Below are 17773 nucleotides of genomic sequence, written 5' to 3'. Positions count from 1 at the left end.
AGATAATCCATTCTATTTGCCTTGACGCATGGTAGCCCACATATTGCGCATTCGGTTCATCTGACCGGGTGTGAAATTATCATAACAGACATCGGATGAATAGTCCATGAAATTGTGGACAGCATCGAGTCCTGCGGAGTCGGGACATGAATCCTTCTGAGCAGGACATCCGTCTGTAGGGGTGGATTGCTGTGGAGTGTCGGCGATATAATCACCGGGATTGCTTGCAGAACAGGATTCTCCCTGGAAAGTATGAAGGAGACCGTTCCAATGTCCAATTTCATGGATTGCAGTCCCTCCCCGGTTATATAGATCCAAAGAACCGCCAGGCATTGTCTTGGCGAGGATGTTGCAACCATCTTTGACATAGTCTGCCCGGGGACTGGTAGCGTTCACACTTGGATCAGGCAGTGTACAGAAGCCCAATACGCTAGAAGACAGATCGTTGGACTGGCCAGCCGCACGGTGCTCAGCCCGTCCAGCTTGCCCAGGAGATGCCTGGAGATCGGTCTGGAAATATACATTCAGAGTTCGATAGCTCCCTCTCCGGAGCGCTTTCTTCATGGCCATGTCATCTCCGTCCTGTGCCCAGACATCATTGACGTGGTGGGTGACACCCTGCAAGCGATACTGGATAGCAGAATCCTCATATGCATCCTGTAGGATCGAGAGCTAAGAAAATTAAACATTAGAGGGCCCGGGCAGATTAGTAGTGGAGGACATACCTGGGAATTAATCATATAATCAGTGACCTGGCCCACCTCAGCATGGCTGCTCACAATATGGAACCACGTTTCAATTTCAATAGGCGCTTGTCGGGCCTGCGACACTGCGGGACTTGGATGGGCCTCATCAACCTTGACTTGTTGAAGGGCACTTAGGAAAGATGTATCTGGATCCTCGGTGGCGCAGATACCGCGTTTCTGGAACACAAGGGGGCTAGATTGAGCTGGCAGGAGGAAAAGACCTGTGGCAAGAAGCACGAGTGGCATAAAAGAGTGACAGACCATTATGTTTGGTTGAAAAAAGTGCCCTGATATCGTGAATTCCCCCACCCGTGAATCAACAAGAGAAGGAAAGAGGAACAAATTCAGAATTATGAAGAGTAGGAAAAGCAAAGCTAATATTCGCGGTTCATTTTGACTATGCCCAACTCAGTCTTGGTCTTCTTGGTGCCATAAACCTGCTCCGATGCCATGAGCCCTAAGAATGCTGCGTCACGGTGGAATGTATGACCCCCAGCAAGGGGCAAAGGCATACAGTACTGTAGGCATCGAAGATCAGCAAAACAGCCCGCAGAGTGGAGATATACGTGCAAATCATAGGCATCCGTATACTACCTCGAATGAAATGATGTCACACTCAAGGGTGGGAGAGAAAGAAGAATGCTTATTGTTATGGTTCTTGGTTACATACATAAAAACTCCTCGTTAAAACACCCAAGCCAGAACACTGGTCCAATTATTCACACGATTTGAACCCCAATATAATACTGAAAATATGAGAAGGAAGAGAACAGAAACACCTGAGAAGGGGAAGAAATTTCAACATCGTTTTGTGTTGTTTTAGAATTTAGGAACTAGGGCGCAGTCGGTCGTCTCGCCCAGTGGCCATGGCAGTGGTTGGCTGATTAGTTGAATCCCAAGATAGATAGGTGTGATCACCCAGTTTTCTAAAGAAGGGATGAGAATCAGCAGACACCAAACATAAGGGTTATAGGTACGTACCTCGGTCGAACCAAATGGGCGATGGTGAATAGAGCTCCAAGAAGTACACAAACACCTCCAACAACCACGTAGGCAATTCCCATGAATGGATTCTTCCCGCCCATGACAGTGCGAGTAGACAGCAGAATCGACTTTGTTCCATCATACTCGGTAACCTTGAATTCTGGAAGGCTGTAAGCAACATGAAAACCAGGGAATCATAAGAAACTAACGATCAAGAATATCCAAGCGATAATCTCCGGCGGCCATGGCAGTGTCATCATTTCGACGAGAGAGTTTGCTGAAAGCTGGCAATCCAGCAGTTCTCATCCAAACCATAAAGTCTTCATCTTCATGAAGGTTAGGCATGGATTCATTCGTGTAGCTGCCATTGTATTTGGTCCAGTTTGGTGGAGGGACCACCTCCCAATGCTGGTATTTGGTCTTTTGGTAAAGCGCTTTATCACTCTCCCAGGCGATACCGTTCTTCGTCATGTTGTAGGTAACCGAGTCGTCACCGAGATAGACAGGACTGTCAATGCTGTCGTTGAAACGAGAGTTCGCAATCAACCCACATGGGTAGTACGCTTTCTTCGTGACCGGGTCCGTGGTGAGGGGGTCACACACACTGCCCGAAATCGTTTTGTTGCTGAGAGCTTCGCCTTTCAATTGATCCAATTCCAAGGACTGGACATATCGGCGATGGTTTTGATAAAAATTGGTGAGGCGATAGTACAAGAACACCGGAGGCCCCATGGATTCAGGGATGTTAAAGTACAGGCTGCAGGTAGTTTGATTGGTGGCCTCATCGACAGTTCTCTGCCATGATGGAGTACCGGTGGACTGCGCTTTGAAAGTCATAGAGACTCGATCGGCGATGTAAGCCTGACTGGCTGTTGGGGCCGCGCTATAACAATCGGTGTAATCAATCACGATCTCTTGGACCTATGTAAACATCGAGGCGTCAGAGATGTCAACGGGTATAAAATCGCGCAATGCAAAGGACACAAACCAGAGAGCTCGCCCAGAGGAGAACGCCACCGAGAGGAGCAAATATGATGCCCACAACAAAGAACAGGGGCAGGACACTCTTCGGTGTTAAAATTGGCCTAATCGGGAGGGGCCGTCAGTATGGGCGGATGCGACGGGTCAGTGGGAAAGGGTCGGGCACGTACTGCCATGCTTTCAATCTCTGCTGCCGAAAAGCAGTATCTGGTACATCAAATGGATTAGTTGAAAAACAAAGATAGGACGGGAGTGTCGGAGCAGGGGATGCGCACTGGCGGGTCGCCGGGACTTGGGCTTCTTGTCGCCATCGGCCCTGGAATGTTCCTGGTCCTCAATGGACTCGGCGCGCTCGGCCTGGGACATGGCTTCAGTAGTTGTTTGTATCAGGCAGAAGGGTGGAAAGAGTGCGGAGGATGAAATGAGGGAGACGTCAGAAAAAGGTGGCGCCGGGGCGGAGCCAGATCACTGGATTGGCGTCCGCAGCCGCCCCACATTTCAGGCAAACGACTACATAGTTAAGTAGTGAACTATGGAGCATCACTACTAGTGCATATGGATCCATAATTACTATAATTATCTGATCTGATAATTTTATAGAGTGTAAGCAACATTTACGTCATTGAGATGTTGAGATATCACATAAGACTACGATCTTATTACGGGTGACAATGTTCAGAAGGGTAATTTGCAGCGTATCTGATAATTCAAAAGAATCGTATCCGGTCAGGGTATCATATCATCCCGGTTGCCATCACAGAAATCTTCCCAAGTCATGGTGCGAACAAACAAGAGCAAGCAAAAAGATAAAAACCGAAACATGATCTCGCAACTCCGTGTGTTGAAGGGGTATGTGTGGGTACGTGTGGAGCCCCAAGCCTGCCATTCTAGATGGATGGGAAAACGCCTGAAACGCCGGTAACAGAGTAAGCAACAACTAGACGAATCAAACAAACCCGAAGATGGAATCAGTAGCAACTTCAAATCACAAATAAAGATAAAAACGAAGAAAATCAAGATCCCATTGCGGAGCGTTAAAATGGAAGCCGGTGTGAAAAAGCGAAGGTATCATCATGCGTGTAATGGACATCAAAAGCAGTAAAACCAAAAGCGCCACTTTAGAGGGGACAGCTCGTTGTGACCATCCAAGACTGATCTCTGGTAGGTACAGCAAAAGCTGAAGTCAATGCGATTATTAATCGTTCGATCCGTAGAGGCACAAATAATGACTCGAGCATGCCTTGGCTGTCCGACAGCAACGTCAATGGAGGCGGCGGAAACAGAAGGATTGGAGGGAGGGCGTACCCGACCCCATCCAAAACCCCCATCCGAAGGCATCAGGCCACAACCATCGAGTTGTGGGGAAGTAAAGCGGGGAGGAAGCGAGGGGAGAGGGAGAACTGATGGGAGATAGATAAGAGCCAAGAAGGAGGGTGTGAGGACCGCTGTCACAGCGAGTTGGAAGGGTATCGAGACGATAGAGCGACTATGCAGAAGTGCAGAGGGGGGTGGGGGAGGAAGAGTGGTCTTAGCCATAGAATCATCTCAGATACTGGTGGAAGTACTCCGGCTTGAACCACCCGACACGGTCATAGGCAGTCCAGAGCTTGCTGGCTTTGTTGACATCAATTTTGCAGGCCTGCTGGGCATCCGTCTTGCGAAATTCCTTGCCCACGCCCAGGGCACGCACACGAGCCTCAAAAATCCGGCGCTTGCTGCACAGATAAGTAGCACAGGACAATCGCAGGGTGGAAGCTAGATTAAGCTCGGCCGGACTGAGCATATGTCTGTCCGGGTCATTGCTCAAGTCCAACATTTGCCCTTTCCAGTCGGCCTTCAATGCTTTGGCGTTGCTGCCTAGCGTATCTAACGGAGGCGAGAAGTCCTGCAGGGCCTGGAAGTCGGTGTCATCCCGATTGGTGCCCAAAGCCCGCGATTTGGCGGCACTAGGGGGGAATCAAAGGTATCCATGGTCTGTTGCTTGGGGGTAGATTTAGGGGTGCGCTTGACTCGGGTGCGCTGAACCCGGGGAGTCATGGCTGCTTTCTTGGGGGCCGGGGCAATCTTCTTCAACTTGGCCGCCAGATCGGTCGGTCGGTAACGATTCATCAAGGCCAGCTGCCGTTCCAGCGTCTCGCGCTCCTCCCGGGCCCAGGCCACCGGATTACGGTTGTACTGGGTAGAAACGATGGGCACGCACGACAGCGCGAGCAGATATTCATCGCGTGTGGGTTTATTGCGCTTGCTATCAAAGCGGGCCATGTGGGAAGTGATATGCTGCTCCACAACCGCCTCCGGGGTCGAGTGGATGGGACCGAAAAGCGGTTGTTCCTCCCCCGCGATCGATTCATGTCGAGGGAACAGCACTGGATCTCGGGAGGAACCCACCTCACGCTCCATCTGCTCTGCTGTGTGGGAGTGTCGTTTCTTGGTGCCCGTATATGGGGTCACCGGGGGCGACGGTAAATCCATCTCCGACTGTGTACGCTTGCGATCAGCTGAGATGGGGGGTAATTTGATGTCCAAGGACGAGGCGTCTCTGATGAATGGAGAGTGTTGGAAGTTCTCCAATGGCTTGGTCTCCGGGGGAGACATCAGGCTGGATACAGGAAGACGATTCATGCTGCTCGGGTGTTTTCCCGGTTGTTGTATACCAGAGGTCATACCAAGGGGGGATTGATTGAATTGATTTCTTTGGGAATCAATGTGTGGCAATTGAAAGAGGATTTCAGTTAGGCAGGAAATTGAGTCCCTTGGGCAGATATGGGGGGGGGGGGGGGTTTAGACTGAAGTGGACGGGAGAAAGGGCAGGGTAAGCGAAGAAAAGTAAGGGGAAGTGAGGTTAATGAGTCGAATTGAATGTTCCAGATTGAATGTACAGATGACGAAGTGGAAGTCAATGGAAATGGCCTATTTGTCACACAGGTGGCGATAGCCGGTGATAAGAGATCCAATGGCCGAGGTATGAGTCAAGCCTCATTCCCAGGAAAGTCCAAAAAGGCCAACCAAGGCAGGAGGAAAAGTGGGTGAATAAATAGGGAGAAATAAGAGGAAAACTGAGGAAAAGACGGAAAAGCAGGGGAAAGATGACTTCTGTATGAGTCAAAGAAGAGGGGCTGTGTACAAGTCAATTGAGTGCGGGGTGGCGCCTAGTCATCTTATTATAGTCATCTGCCCAATGACACACAGATCGCCCCATTTGGGCCCCATGACAACATCTCATGCGGACAATCATCGTATAGGACCTCACCATACGCCAATGGCTGCCTATGCGCCCCACTGAGTTCCTTGGTATCCCACCAATCATGGCTGGAGTGTCTCCCCTGGGTAGTGTGATCGTGTCGATCTGCAGGCTGATCTCACTCGACGTTCAGGAATGGTCCTTGTTGCCTTGTTTTCTGCCGACTCCGAACAGATGACCTTGAAGGGTGATTGCTTCTGGGTGTGGGTTTTCTTTTTTTCTTATCTTTGCTCTCATCTATTCATATAGTCGGAGGAGAGGGATAGGAGAGACTCATGTGAGGTCTTTGATTCTCTTCTCGGGTGAATCAGGGTAGAGGCTTGTGCTTTCTTACTGCCCCATCCAGTACCTATTGAAACTTAAAAATACAACGATACGCGATACGCGATACAATTCACGGAGATCAGTGGCCCGTACGTATATAACCTGGAAGTGACTGCCTTGACTAGGTTCCAATTGGCTCTGAATCCGATAACCGATTCTAAGCTCCTATGGCCTATGGAGTTTCTACGCTCCAACTTGAAAATATCGAAAGATGTGATTCGAGGATAACTCGGGACGCTTGGTCACCTTACTCATATCGATAGAGCGTACTATCCTAATCACTATCGCACCCCCGCTTTCTCCTTATCTTCGTGATCAGATGTCCTAATGGTTAAACTGGGTACCGCCTTCTTAACTTAAAAACACCCTTGATTATATAATTTTCTGCCATAACGTGATTTCCGGTTGAGTCGGCTGCCCGGCCACCCCAGTCTCCAGAAGATATAGTAGATATGATCTTATAATTCAACGCATTCAAATAATATTCAATTTTCGTTCTTGTTCCTTTAAATGACAGCAGTTTGGTTTTAATATGATGCAGAATGTTATGACGTTGCTATCAAATACGCTTTGAGCTTAGAGGCTAGAGCTCTCCAAATATATCTTTGGCTCAACCACTTGAATAAGTTAATTAAACCCCAAGGTATATTATAAAGAGTGGATTATGAATAAGAATTCTGTAGTAGAAGCTATGATTATTGAGATATCAAGTTGTAATTTATCACTTTTACTATATGTTTTGGTATGCACCAGCCAGGCAGACCGGGTGGCTGACTCAACCAGGAATTACGTTAACTATCTTCCTATTGACTAAAACCTTATATATTTTCTAATTATAGCTAATAAGAACTATACCTACCTAGATAGGCTTAGGGTCTAATATTATAGTAACTAATCTATAAGGAATAAAAACTCCTTAGCTAAAGATTTTCCTATTTTACTTACTAAATAGTTCCTATATAGCTAGGGAACTACTTAAGATAGTCTATAGCTATTAAGTAGGCTAGACTATTATTATATAGTGCTAACTAGTCATAGTGAGTATTATTTATAGTAGTTATATATATATATATTAAGGCTTATCCTTAAGTTTAGTTATAAATATACTATTACTATATAGGCCTTATATAGACTTAGGTCTATAGAGTAGACTCTTATTAGATAGTACTAGATAGTAGTACCTAGTTAAGCTATACTTAGGGTCTATATTAAGTAATAAGGACTAAGTATAAGATAAGTATAAGGAATAAAAGGGCTAGATAAGAAAATAATAAAAAGGAACTAAGAGGAACATAAAATAATACTAATATAGTATAGATTTAGGTCTAAGGTAATATAGATTATATTAGTTTTAAAACTAATTCTTAAGAAAGGGAAGAATTAAAAGAGAGAGATTCTTCTTCTTCCTTAATATAGAGGAAGTAAGAGCTAGATAAATAGTTTATAATAATCTCACTTTAAATATCTCTTTATTATAGACTAGCTCTAGATAAGCCTAGAGCTCACTTTTAATCTAGAGGCTAAATCAGAAGTGATTTAGTACTATTTTAGGATATCTAAAGTATCCTATGATTTCTACCTTAGAAAAATAGGTATCTATCTTTTCTTTTATAATAATAAGGTTATAAACTTATAAAGCTAGAAGTATAGGTTCTAAGTAATAATATATAATTAGATATAAAGAACTAAATATATATATAGTAAAGAATATCCTTATATATCTAATTCCTCCTATATCCTATTAGGTCCTATCTTAATATAAAATAGACTATCCTATTCTATTATAGAATAGATTAGTACCTAATTACTAAGGGTTAGGCCTTATATAATCTTATTCTTTTAAATACCTTATTATTAAGATAGGATATTTCTTATTATTATAAAAGAAAAGATAATTACCTTTTTTCTAAGATAGAAATAATAAGATATCTTAGATATCCTAAAATAATACTAGATTACTTCTAATTTAATATCTAGATTAAGAATAAGCTCTAGACTTATCTAGAGCTAGTCTATAATAAAGAGATATTTAAAGTAAGATTATTATAAATTATCTACTTAGCTCTTACTTCCTCTATATTAAGGAAGAAGAAGAATCTCTTTTTTAAATCCTTTTTTTTTTTTTTAAGAATTAGTTTTAAAACTAATATAATCTATATTATCTTAGACTTTAAATCTTCTTTACTATCTTTTTATTTAGTCTTTTTATTTCTTATAATTTCTAATTCTTCTATCTTAGATTATCTAAGAAGATAATAAATATATATGGAATTATCCCTAAAGAAAGTATAGAATCTATATATCTTACTTCTTTTTTTATATTAAAATTAATATTACTTTAAATATAAAAGATTAACTATCTCTTTCTATTAAAGAAGGCGATTACTATAAAAACCCCCCTTTAGCTATAAAAACCCCCTTACTAACTATATATACTTAGCGTGGATTATATAATTAAATATTAGTATTCTTATATATATTTAGAAAGAAAAGCTTATAAATTATATACTACTAAATTATATATTAAAACCTTAAGATTTCCTATCTAAGCTACTATAGTTAAGAACTATATTTTAACCTATTATATAAGCTCTAAATTACCCTATTTAAATACTGTTTTAAACTACTTTTCTAGGTAATTTAAGCTATATATAGACCTCACCCCTAATCCTAACCCTATCCCTAACCCCTAGCTACTCCACGAGCTATACTAAGATAGGTTAAAATAGAGTTCTTAACTATAGTAGCTTAGATAGGAAATCTTAAGGTTTTAGCACGTGATTTAGTAGTATATGATTTATAAGCTATTCTTTCTATATATATAAGAATACTAATATTCGATTATATAATCTACACTAACTATATATAGTTAGAAGAGGGTTTTTATAGCTAAAAGGAGGTTTTTATAGTAATCCCCTTAAAGAATAGCTATAAGAAGTATAAAAAATAATTAAATAATTATAAAAGTTATAAAACTTATAAAAAGAGAAAATTAAACTATCTTTTAATATTAGAGATTATAAATCTCTAGTATCTCTTAAATTTATCTTTAAATTATTTTAGAAAGATAAGGATATTAAGATTAACAATATTAAAACTTTTAATAATTAATCTTTTATTTAAAAGTAATATAAATAGCTAATTAATATTAACTAAAAAATTAATTATTATAGTTAAGGTTAATATTATTAGCTTAGAATTTATTTAAAAATATTAATTTAAATCTATAAAATTTATAATTCTAAATATTTAAGTAATTAAGAATCTCTTAATTCTAACTTATAAAACTTTTACTAAATCTATTACTTTAATAAATAATAAAGATACTATTAAATTAATAAGATAAGCCTATATTATTATTAAAAGATACTTAAATTATAATTAAAGCCCCATCTTACTATTAATAATAACTTTAATTAAACTAAAAATTTATCTACTATTATAGAAGAGAAAATAGTAATTTAAGAATTATAATAGCTTATTAGTTAATAAAAGCTTATTAAAATTAAACTTATATCTTTATCTTAATTATAAATCTAAAACTAATGATAAAGAGAAAAGAAAGTAAGCCTAAAGTAAGCTTAATTTAAGATTAGAATAATATTATAATAAATAAACTATTTATTCTATCTAATCTATATAAACATAAACCTATCTTTTTAAAAGTAGATTAAAAGATATTACTTATAAATTAAGTAAGTACTTATTTAATTAATTTAATCAAAGATTCTAAGCCTTTATATAGGCCTATATACTTATTATCTTAGAATAAACTAAAATTACTTTAGGAAGTAGTAGTAGTAGTAGTAGTAGAATTTATTTATCTAATCTAGCTTATCTTTAGTAATAGCTACTATATAGGGGTACTACTAGGCCTATCTAGTGGTGAAATAGTGCGCTATACCTAAGATATATTATATATAGAGGTAAAATTAGGGCTTATCTATAACCCCTAATTACCTATAATCTAAGAAATTAAGTATAAAGAACGTTAAAAATAAAGGAAAGAGCGTTAAAGGAAAGTTAATCTCTACCCTAGTAATATAGCCACTAGTATCTAGCTTTTTATAGCTTTTTACTAGCCTTTTCCTACCTTACTAGGAGGCCTACTATATCTTCTAAACCCCTCTTAAAATTATTATACCTACCGCGCCCGTAACTTTATTTTTTCCGCCCTATATACCTCCGCGGTTTCACCGCATCTCCGCGCTCCTATATCTCCTACTCCTACTTCCTACTTCTAATACCCCTTATACTACTATATTCTCTTCTTCTTACTCTACTCTCGCTTCTACCTTACTTCCGCCTTACTAAAAATTACTTTAAGATTGCTTAGTAGAAGATATTGAGAATTACTAAATTTAATCTCTAAAAAGTTTTATAGAAGCCCCTATTCTCTTTAGATTTAAAAAAGATAGAGCTCTTTATTTATATATATTAATTATAGAGATCTAAATAAGATTTTAATGGTATATTAATATTTATTATCTTTTATTTCTAAGATTCTAAATAACTTATCTAGCTCTTAATTTTAGTAAAATTGATATATAAGATATATATTATTAAATTTAAATTAAAAATAGAGATAACTAGAAAATAGTATTTGAAATCTAATATAGTTATTTTAAATATATTATATTCTAAAACTATATTTATATTACTTTATATAGGATTCTAGATAAATTCTATATTATTTATTTAGATAATATCCTTATATTTTTTAAAATAAGAAGTAGATATATATATTATATTAATTAAAAAGTATAGCTATATACTAAGTTATTAAAGTAGATATCCTATTAATCTAAAATTAGATTTCTTAGATATATTATCTTGAGAAAGGATATTATAATAGATTGAGAAAAATAAAATATATTATATCTTAGCTAATATGAAAGAGTTTTAGAGAGATATAAGTTCTTATTAGATTTATATATAAGTTCTTTTTAATATATATCTTTTATTTCTTTATTAAAAGAAAGTAGAAATACGAAAAAGCCTAGTTTATATACTTTATTGAAATATTAAAGAAAGCCTTTTAGAAACTAACTAAAGCTTTTAAATTAGCTTTACTTTAGATTATCTTAATCTTAAATTACTTATTAAACTAGAAATTAATATTTTTAAGTAAGGTATAATTAGTATTCTATCTTAGCTAGATAAAAAAGGGACTTTTTATATTATTATATCTTAGTCTTAAAATTTTATTAATCTAGAAATAAATTATAAAATACTTAATTAAGTGTTATATAAGATAATATATTTTTTTAAATCTAAGATTATTATTTAGAAGAAAGTAAGTATATAATTAAAACACCCTTAGATTATATTAATTTATAAGTTTATATAAAATAATTTAAAAATGAAAAATTAATAGATAAGATGATATATAACTTTAATATTTTCTAATTTAACTTAGATCTAATCAAATGAAAAGTCAAAGTTTAAGAGATATCTCCCTATATATAAGAATATCTAGCTAGAAATTATTAATCTTATATTAATATGAGGTCCTATATTAAGCTCTTAAAATAGATAGTAAAATCTTAGCTTATAAATCCTATTAAGATAAGAAATTATAATCCTTACTTAAAGTAAGAGAATAATGAAAGAATAAATAAGGATTAGTCTTTTAGTTCTAATAAATTAATATTATTGTTATATCCCCTTAGTAATAAACTTTAGATAAATCTTACTAAAATCATATAATAATAATCTTTTAAACAGCTATTTTACAGGGTAGAAGATTAATAAGCTCTTGAAAATGAGTTTTACTAAGAGTAAGGAAATAAAAGATTCTATTAGAGGTTATATAATATACTAAATCTATATCTAATATTAGTCTAATCTTAGTCTAAACTTCTATAATATATGATTTTAGAAGATTATATATTTTATAATCCTTAATAATATTGACTTAAATATTATTTTAAATATTATAAATAGATTATATAATCTATTTTGATAATATATATTTTATTATTAATTAATAGCTATATCTTAAAATATCTTCTTGGAGCTAAAAAAAAAATTTATATAAAAAGATTATTATTCTATAATTATATATTATAAAATAATACAAAGTAGTATTTTATAGTTTATTCTAGAATCCTAAGTAAGATATTAATCAAAATACTAATAAATGAAGTCTTGAATAGTATTTAATTAAAGGTAATTCAGTATCTAATTTAAGGATAAGCTCTAGGCCTATCTAGAGCTAGTTTGTAATAAAGAGATATATAGAGTAAGATTACTATGAATTACTTATTTAGCTCTTAATTCCTTTATATTAAGAAAGAAGAAGAATCTCTCTTTTTGTATTCTTTCTTTTTTCAAGAATTAGTTTTTAAATCTATATAAAAAATATTATCTTAGACTTTGAATCTTTACTTAATTAGTATTATTTTATATTTCTTTTAGATCTTCTTTACTATCTTCTTATCTAGCCCTTTTATATCTTATATTATTACTCTTCCTACTATCTAATATAGCTTCTATAAGCTATCTGTCATATTATTCTTACTTATAATTATCTATAAAAATTATTCTTACTTATACTAACTATTAAGAATATATAATACTAGTAATTTATTATGAAGTATTTAACTTTAGGCATATATAAAAGACCTCATAGCTAGCATTATATCTTTTATAAGATAGAACCCTTATAAAGTAAAAGATAGAGAATATATAATAAAGATAAGAGTAAGTAGGCTAATATAAAATATGAATAAATTTCAATCTTATATTATTATGATTAAGAGCCCTATATTAGAATATATAATATATTTTGATATATAAACCTAATAAATAAGAATGATAGTAGAACTTAGAAAAACTATAATAGAATTAAAGATTAGTTTTATATGGGTATAGCATTAATATTAAATATAGAACTAGTAAACTTCTAATTTCATTAAGAAGACTAGCTTTTCTATTTCTATAACAACTATATTTTTAAATTTTAAATTTAATTTTATATAACCTTATATATTTCCTAATTATCTCTGTCTCCTAATAATATGATTAATAATTAATATAGTTCTATTATATCCTTATTTCCATACTATCTATAGTTTAAATTAAGAAATCAAGAAGATATTATAGATTTTATTATATTTTAAATAAAGAGTACTTTAATAAAGTTTTTAGCTAGGTTAATAAAGTTCTATATAGGCTAATCATAATAGAGTTAATCTTTATATATTTCTTATAATATTATTTTTAGTATAAATACCATAGTGAATTATTATTATGTTCTAAACTTCTCTTATATTATTACCCTTATTTTATAACTTTTATTAACTTAGGATCTCTCTTTCTTAAGTATAAGCCTAGATATATATAACAGGTTAGATTAGTATTTTTATTAAAGTAATAAAAGATATAAGTTCTATCATAGAATCGATAGTAATATTCTATATGACTTCTATATCTAATATCAAGATTGACTAATGAATTTATATATAATAATAGAATAAAAAAGATAATATACTAGAACTTTAATTTATTCTTTAATTTAGCCATTAAGTTTGGAGTAATCATAAAAGAGTATTATTTTATATATAAGAGAAAATATAGATTACAATATTATCTATAAGAATAATCCATACTTAAAAGATAATTCTATCTAGAGCTCTATACTTTAATTCTAATTAGTATAAAATAGCTCGTTAAGCTTAATTATAATAGTTACTATAGGTCTATCAAGAAGAAGAGCTAAATTAATATTATAGTTTATAAGTACTACTTTTAAAAATCTCTAGAGTAAGATAGTAATTTATTTATTTATTGATCTATTTTGATAACTTAGAAATAAGGCTTAATTTGATTATCATTTAAGCTTACTTATTTCTTACCTAACTTTTACTTAATAGTAAGAAAGCCTGATCTCTATCCTAAATACTCTATAGTAAGAGAACTTAGTCTTTAGTTAGTATATCTAGTAATAAAAAGATAGAATCTCAATAAAATATTACTATTATTAGCTTAATTAGCTAAATACTATATTATATTCTTAGCTGACTATAATTCTAATCTCTGCTTAGTAATCGAAGTATATCTCCATAAAGAATAGTCTTAAGATTATTAAGTTTAGTAGGTTTTTATTATAAGAGTATGATAAGATAGAAGTTTAAATACTTAATCATTTCTTCACTTTTAAAGTATTTATATTATTAAAGTAGTAATAGATAACTTCTAATAAAGACTTTATATAAGAAAAAAAAATTTGAATCTTAAAACTATTATTTCATAAAGTCTTGAATATATATAATGATAGATCTCTTATTTCTAAAATTGGTAATAATTATATATTAAAATGTGATTATTAACTTCTTTAGAGAACCTAAACATCTTTAAGATCTTAGTCTTTTAAAGTATCTATTAGATTTATACTGAATTAGAAAAGTATAAGATAAGTAAATTAAATACTATTATATTTATTATCTACTAGTTTTCTATTAATTTATCAAAGGTTATAAATTTATATAATCAAATCTTAAAAGAATATATCCTAATATATAACTTTTAATGTAAACTATTATACCATATCTTTAAATTAGTAGATTTATATACAATCTAGAAATCAAAATCAGATAACCCTTATTAAGTATATAAGTATATTCAGATTTAGTTTTCTTGATAGTTATTTAAGAGTGAAGTCTTTATAGTAAGCTAATTTATTAGACTCCTAGAATATTAGTAATTTAACGTTAGTAGTATCAAATATACCTTTAAATATAATTAGATTTATTTCTGAACTTTTCTTAAGAATCAATTAAGTCTAAAATTAAATAAAGGTTACTATTAAAATAATATAATTATAATTTATATATTAAAATAATTTTTATAACTTTTATAACTTTTTAATATAGACTAGGTTAAAGTATACTAATTAATTAATTAGCCTTTCTTGATATTACTATAAATATATAGATTAAAGTAGAATAAAGCTTATAAATAAAGCTTATAAATAAAGCTTATAAAAAAAGCTTATAAATAAAAGAGCTTTTTAGTAACTAGCTTAGTAATATAATATATAAATTTTTAGGTAACTAATATAAAAACCCCCTTTTTAGCTATAGAAACCCCCTTTCTAACTATATTTAGTTAGCGTACTATTATAGACCTACTTAGGACGCACTACTCTAAGACTATAGAGGACTAATAGTTCCTAGGAACTATTTAGTAGCGCTCACTACCCGCGCTATTTATAGCCTTATATTTAATAATATATAGAATACTTAATTATACTATAGGACGGTTAGTAGGAGGCTAAAACTAGCTATCTTAGTATAATAGGAAATATTCCACCTTAGTAATAAGGTATTATAGAAATAAGGTTATATAAGGCCTAACCCTTAGTAATTAGTTAGTATCCTATTAATTTAGATAGAATAGACCTAATAGAAGGAATAGACCTATCCTAGTAGTAGAATAGGACTATAGGAGAACTAGAATATATAAGGACGCTTACTACTATATATATATTTAGTTCTTCGCGTTTAATTATATATTATTACTTAGAACCTATAGTTCTAGCTTTATACTTATTTTATACTTAAGATACCTACCCTACTAGGAGAGGTATACTTAGACTCTTATTACTTAATATAGATCCTAAGTATAGCTTAACTAGGCGCTACTATCTAGTACTACCTAATAAGAGTCTATTCTATAGATCTAAGTCTATATAAGGCCTAATAGTAATAATATAATTATAACTAAGACTTAAGGACGAGCCTTAATATATATATATAACTACTATAAGCGATACTTACTATAACTAGTTAGTACTATATAATATATATCTTATATAAGCTAATACTAGTATTTTATTATATATACTTAAAAATCATATACTACTAAACTATATATAGACCTTAGGCCTAATCTTAATCTTATCCTTAACCCTATTCCCGCCCCTAAGCTATATCTAGAGCTATATCTTAAGCTATAATCTAAGCTCTACCTCTAGCTATATAGTAAGGGAGATAATAAGATAGATAGTAGATTAAGTAGCTTAAAATATATAGATAGGTCGTTAAGATTAATAGGTAGATTAATAAGTAGATTAGGATATTAAGAAGAGCTTATTTTAAGGGTTAAAGTAGTATTAAAATAGAGTAATTTAAAGCTTATTAGATAGATTAAAATAGATATTAACTATAGGAGCTAGAATAGAGAATCTTAAGGTTTCTATATATAATTTAGTAGTATATAATTTATAAGTATGTATAGTAAAATACTAGTATTAGCTTATATAAGGTACGCTAACTAAATATAGTTAGAAAGGGGGTTTCTATAGCTAAAAAGGGGGTTTTTATATTAATCCTTAATTTTTATAAGTATATACTTTTAAAACTTAATATTTAACTTAATAAAAGTAATATTTAAGACCTAATAGTATTATTAAATTATTAATAGCTTTAAAATAATAGCTTCTCTTATTAGAAAAGCTCTTAAAAGAATACTTTCATACTCTACTAAGTATAATAATATCTATAATAGATTAAGTACTATATATATATTAAATTATTATATAATCTAGTACTTTCCTTATTTAAGGAAATAAGCTTCCTTATATTAGAAACTAAAGATCTAGTAGAAAAGAATAAGATCTAAATAATAAAGAGCTTATCTAAGAGAGATATGTATAGTAGAGATTTAAGAGCTAGCTTTATATGATTTAGCAATCTTAGAAGTTAGAATCAAAGCGTAAGAACTATAATATTAATGCTCTAATAATACTCTCTAAATATAATATTTAGGGGTATAAGAGAACCTATTACTCAAGATTACCTTAATAGCTTATTTATATTATATTATATTATTAGAATTATTAGAATTATAAATATAATAACGTAGCCTAGCTTAGTGGGATTGCTTACCTAAGGGTAAAATAAAAAATTATAGTAAACTAATATACTATCTAGATAATATATATAATATATATAAGTCTTCTTTATCTTTTTAGATCTAGAGAATTCTATCTACTTCTTTAGTAAATCACTATAAAAAATAATTATGGTTAGTCTAAGTCATAGATTATTACTCTTCTCTATAGTTAATAGCCATAGAACTATATTCTAGCTATATAAACTTAATAACCACTCTTATATTCTATGAATATTCAATATATGATAATAGCTACTAAGATAGTTAAGATTTAAAGTAGAGCCCCTAGTTAATATAACAATTTAAATTGGAAAATAGTACTATATCACTAATATTATAGCTATACCCTTATATTACTAAAGTTAGTTTTACTATATAAATTATAATAAAAGTATAATATCTATCCTATCTCCCTAAAATAAAAGTATTCTATTCTTATTTATCCTTTTCTATCTTATATATCTTATATATCTTACTACCTTTACTAGAAAAGAAAACTCTATATAATATATATAATAATAAGATCTATATATTAAGTTTGATAGTTAAATAGTATAAGTAGTAATAGAGATGATTAGGCTATTAAAGTTATAATAAC

At 32.3% G+C, this 17773-nt stretch overlaps 3 protein-coding genes across 3 annotated transcripts; all 3 read right to left on the bottom strand.

Annotated features, from left to right (window-relative positions):
• Positions 1–12: 12 nt before the first annotated feature.
• N7503_008174 (zinc metalloprotease) lies at positions 13–1010 on the bottom strand (the record flags this gene model as incomplete). The annotated part of the gene is made up of 2 exons (XM_057067721.1): positions 13–672; positions 726–1010. The coding sequence occupies 2 exons, from the start codon at positions 1008–1010 to the stop codon at positions 13–15; spliced, it is 945 nt and encodes a 314-aa protein (XP_056918576.1).
• A 562-nt stretch (positions 1011–1572) lies between these two features.
• Positions 1573–3077, bottom strand: N7503_008173 (CDC50/LEM3 family protein; the record flags this gene model as incomplete). The annotated part of the gene is made up of 6 exons (XM_057067720.1): positions 1573–1672; positions 1728–1890; positions 1940–2651; positions 2719–2815; positions 2882–2918; positions 2987–3077. 6 exons carry the CDS (start codon positions 3075–3077, stop codon positions 1573–1575), a joined length of 1200 nt encoding a protein of 399 aa, XP_056918575.1.
• Positions 3078–4251: 1174 nt separating this feature from the next.
• On the bottom strand, positions 4252–5333 carry N7503_008172 (SWIRM domain-containing protein; the record flags this gene model as incomplete). Its single annotated transcript, XM_057067719.1, has 2 exons — positions 4252–4605; positions 4659–5333. 2 exons carry the CDS (start codon positions 5331–5333, stop codon positions 4252–4254), a joined length of 1029 nt encoding a protein of 342 aa, XP_056918574.1.
• Positions 5334–17773: the final 12440 nt, after the last annotated feature.

This window comes from Penicillium pulvis, assembly GCF_028828015.1.
Source record: "Penicillium pulvis strain IBT 33274 chromosome Unknown contig_7_segment1_segment0, whole genome shotgun sequence".
In the NCBI taxonomy this organism is placed as follows: domain Eukaryota; kingdom Fungi; phylum Ascomycota; class Eurotiomycetes; order Eurotiales; family Aspergillaceae; genus Penicillium; species Penicillium pulvis.
This window is presented reverse-complemented; position numbering and strand designations above follow the sequence as displayed.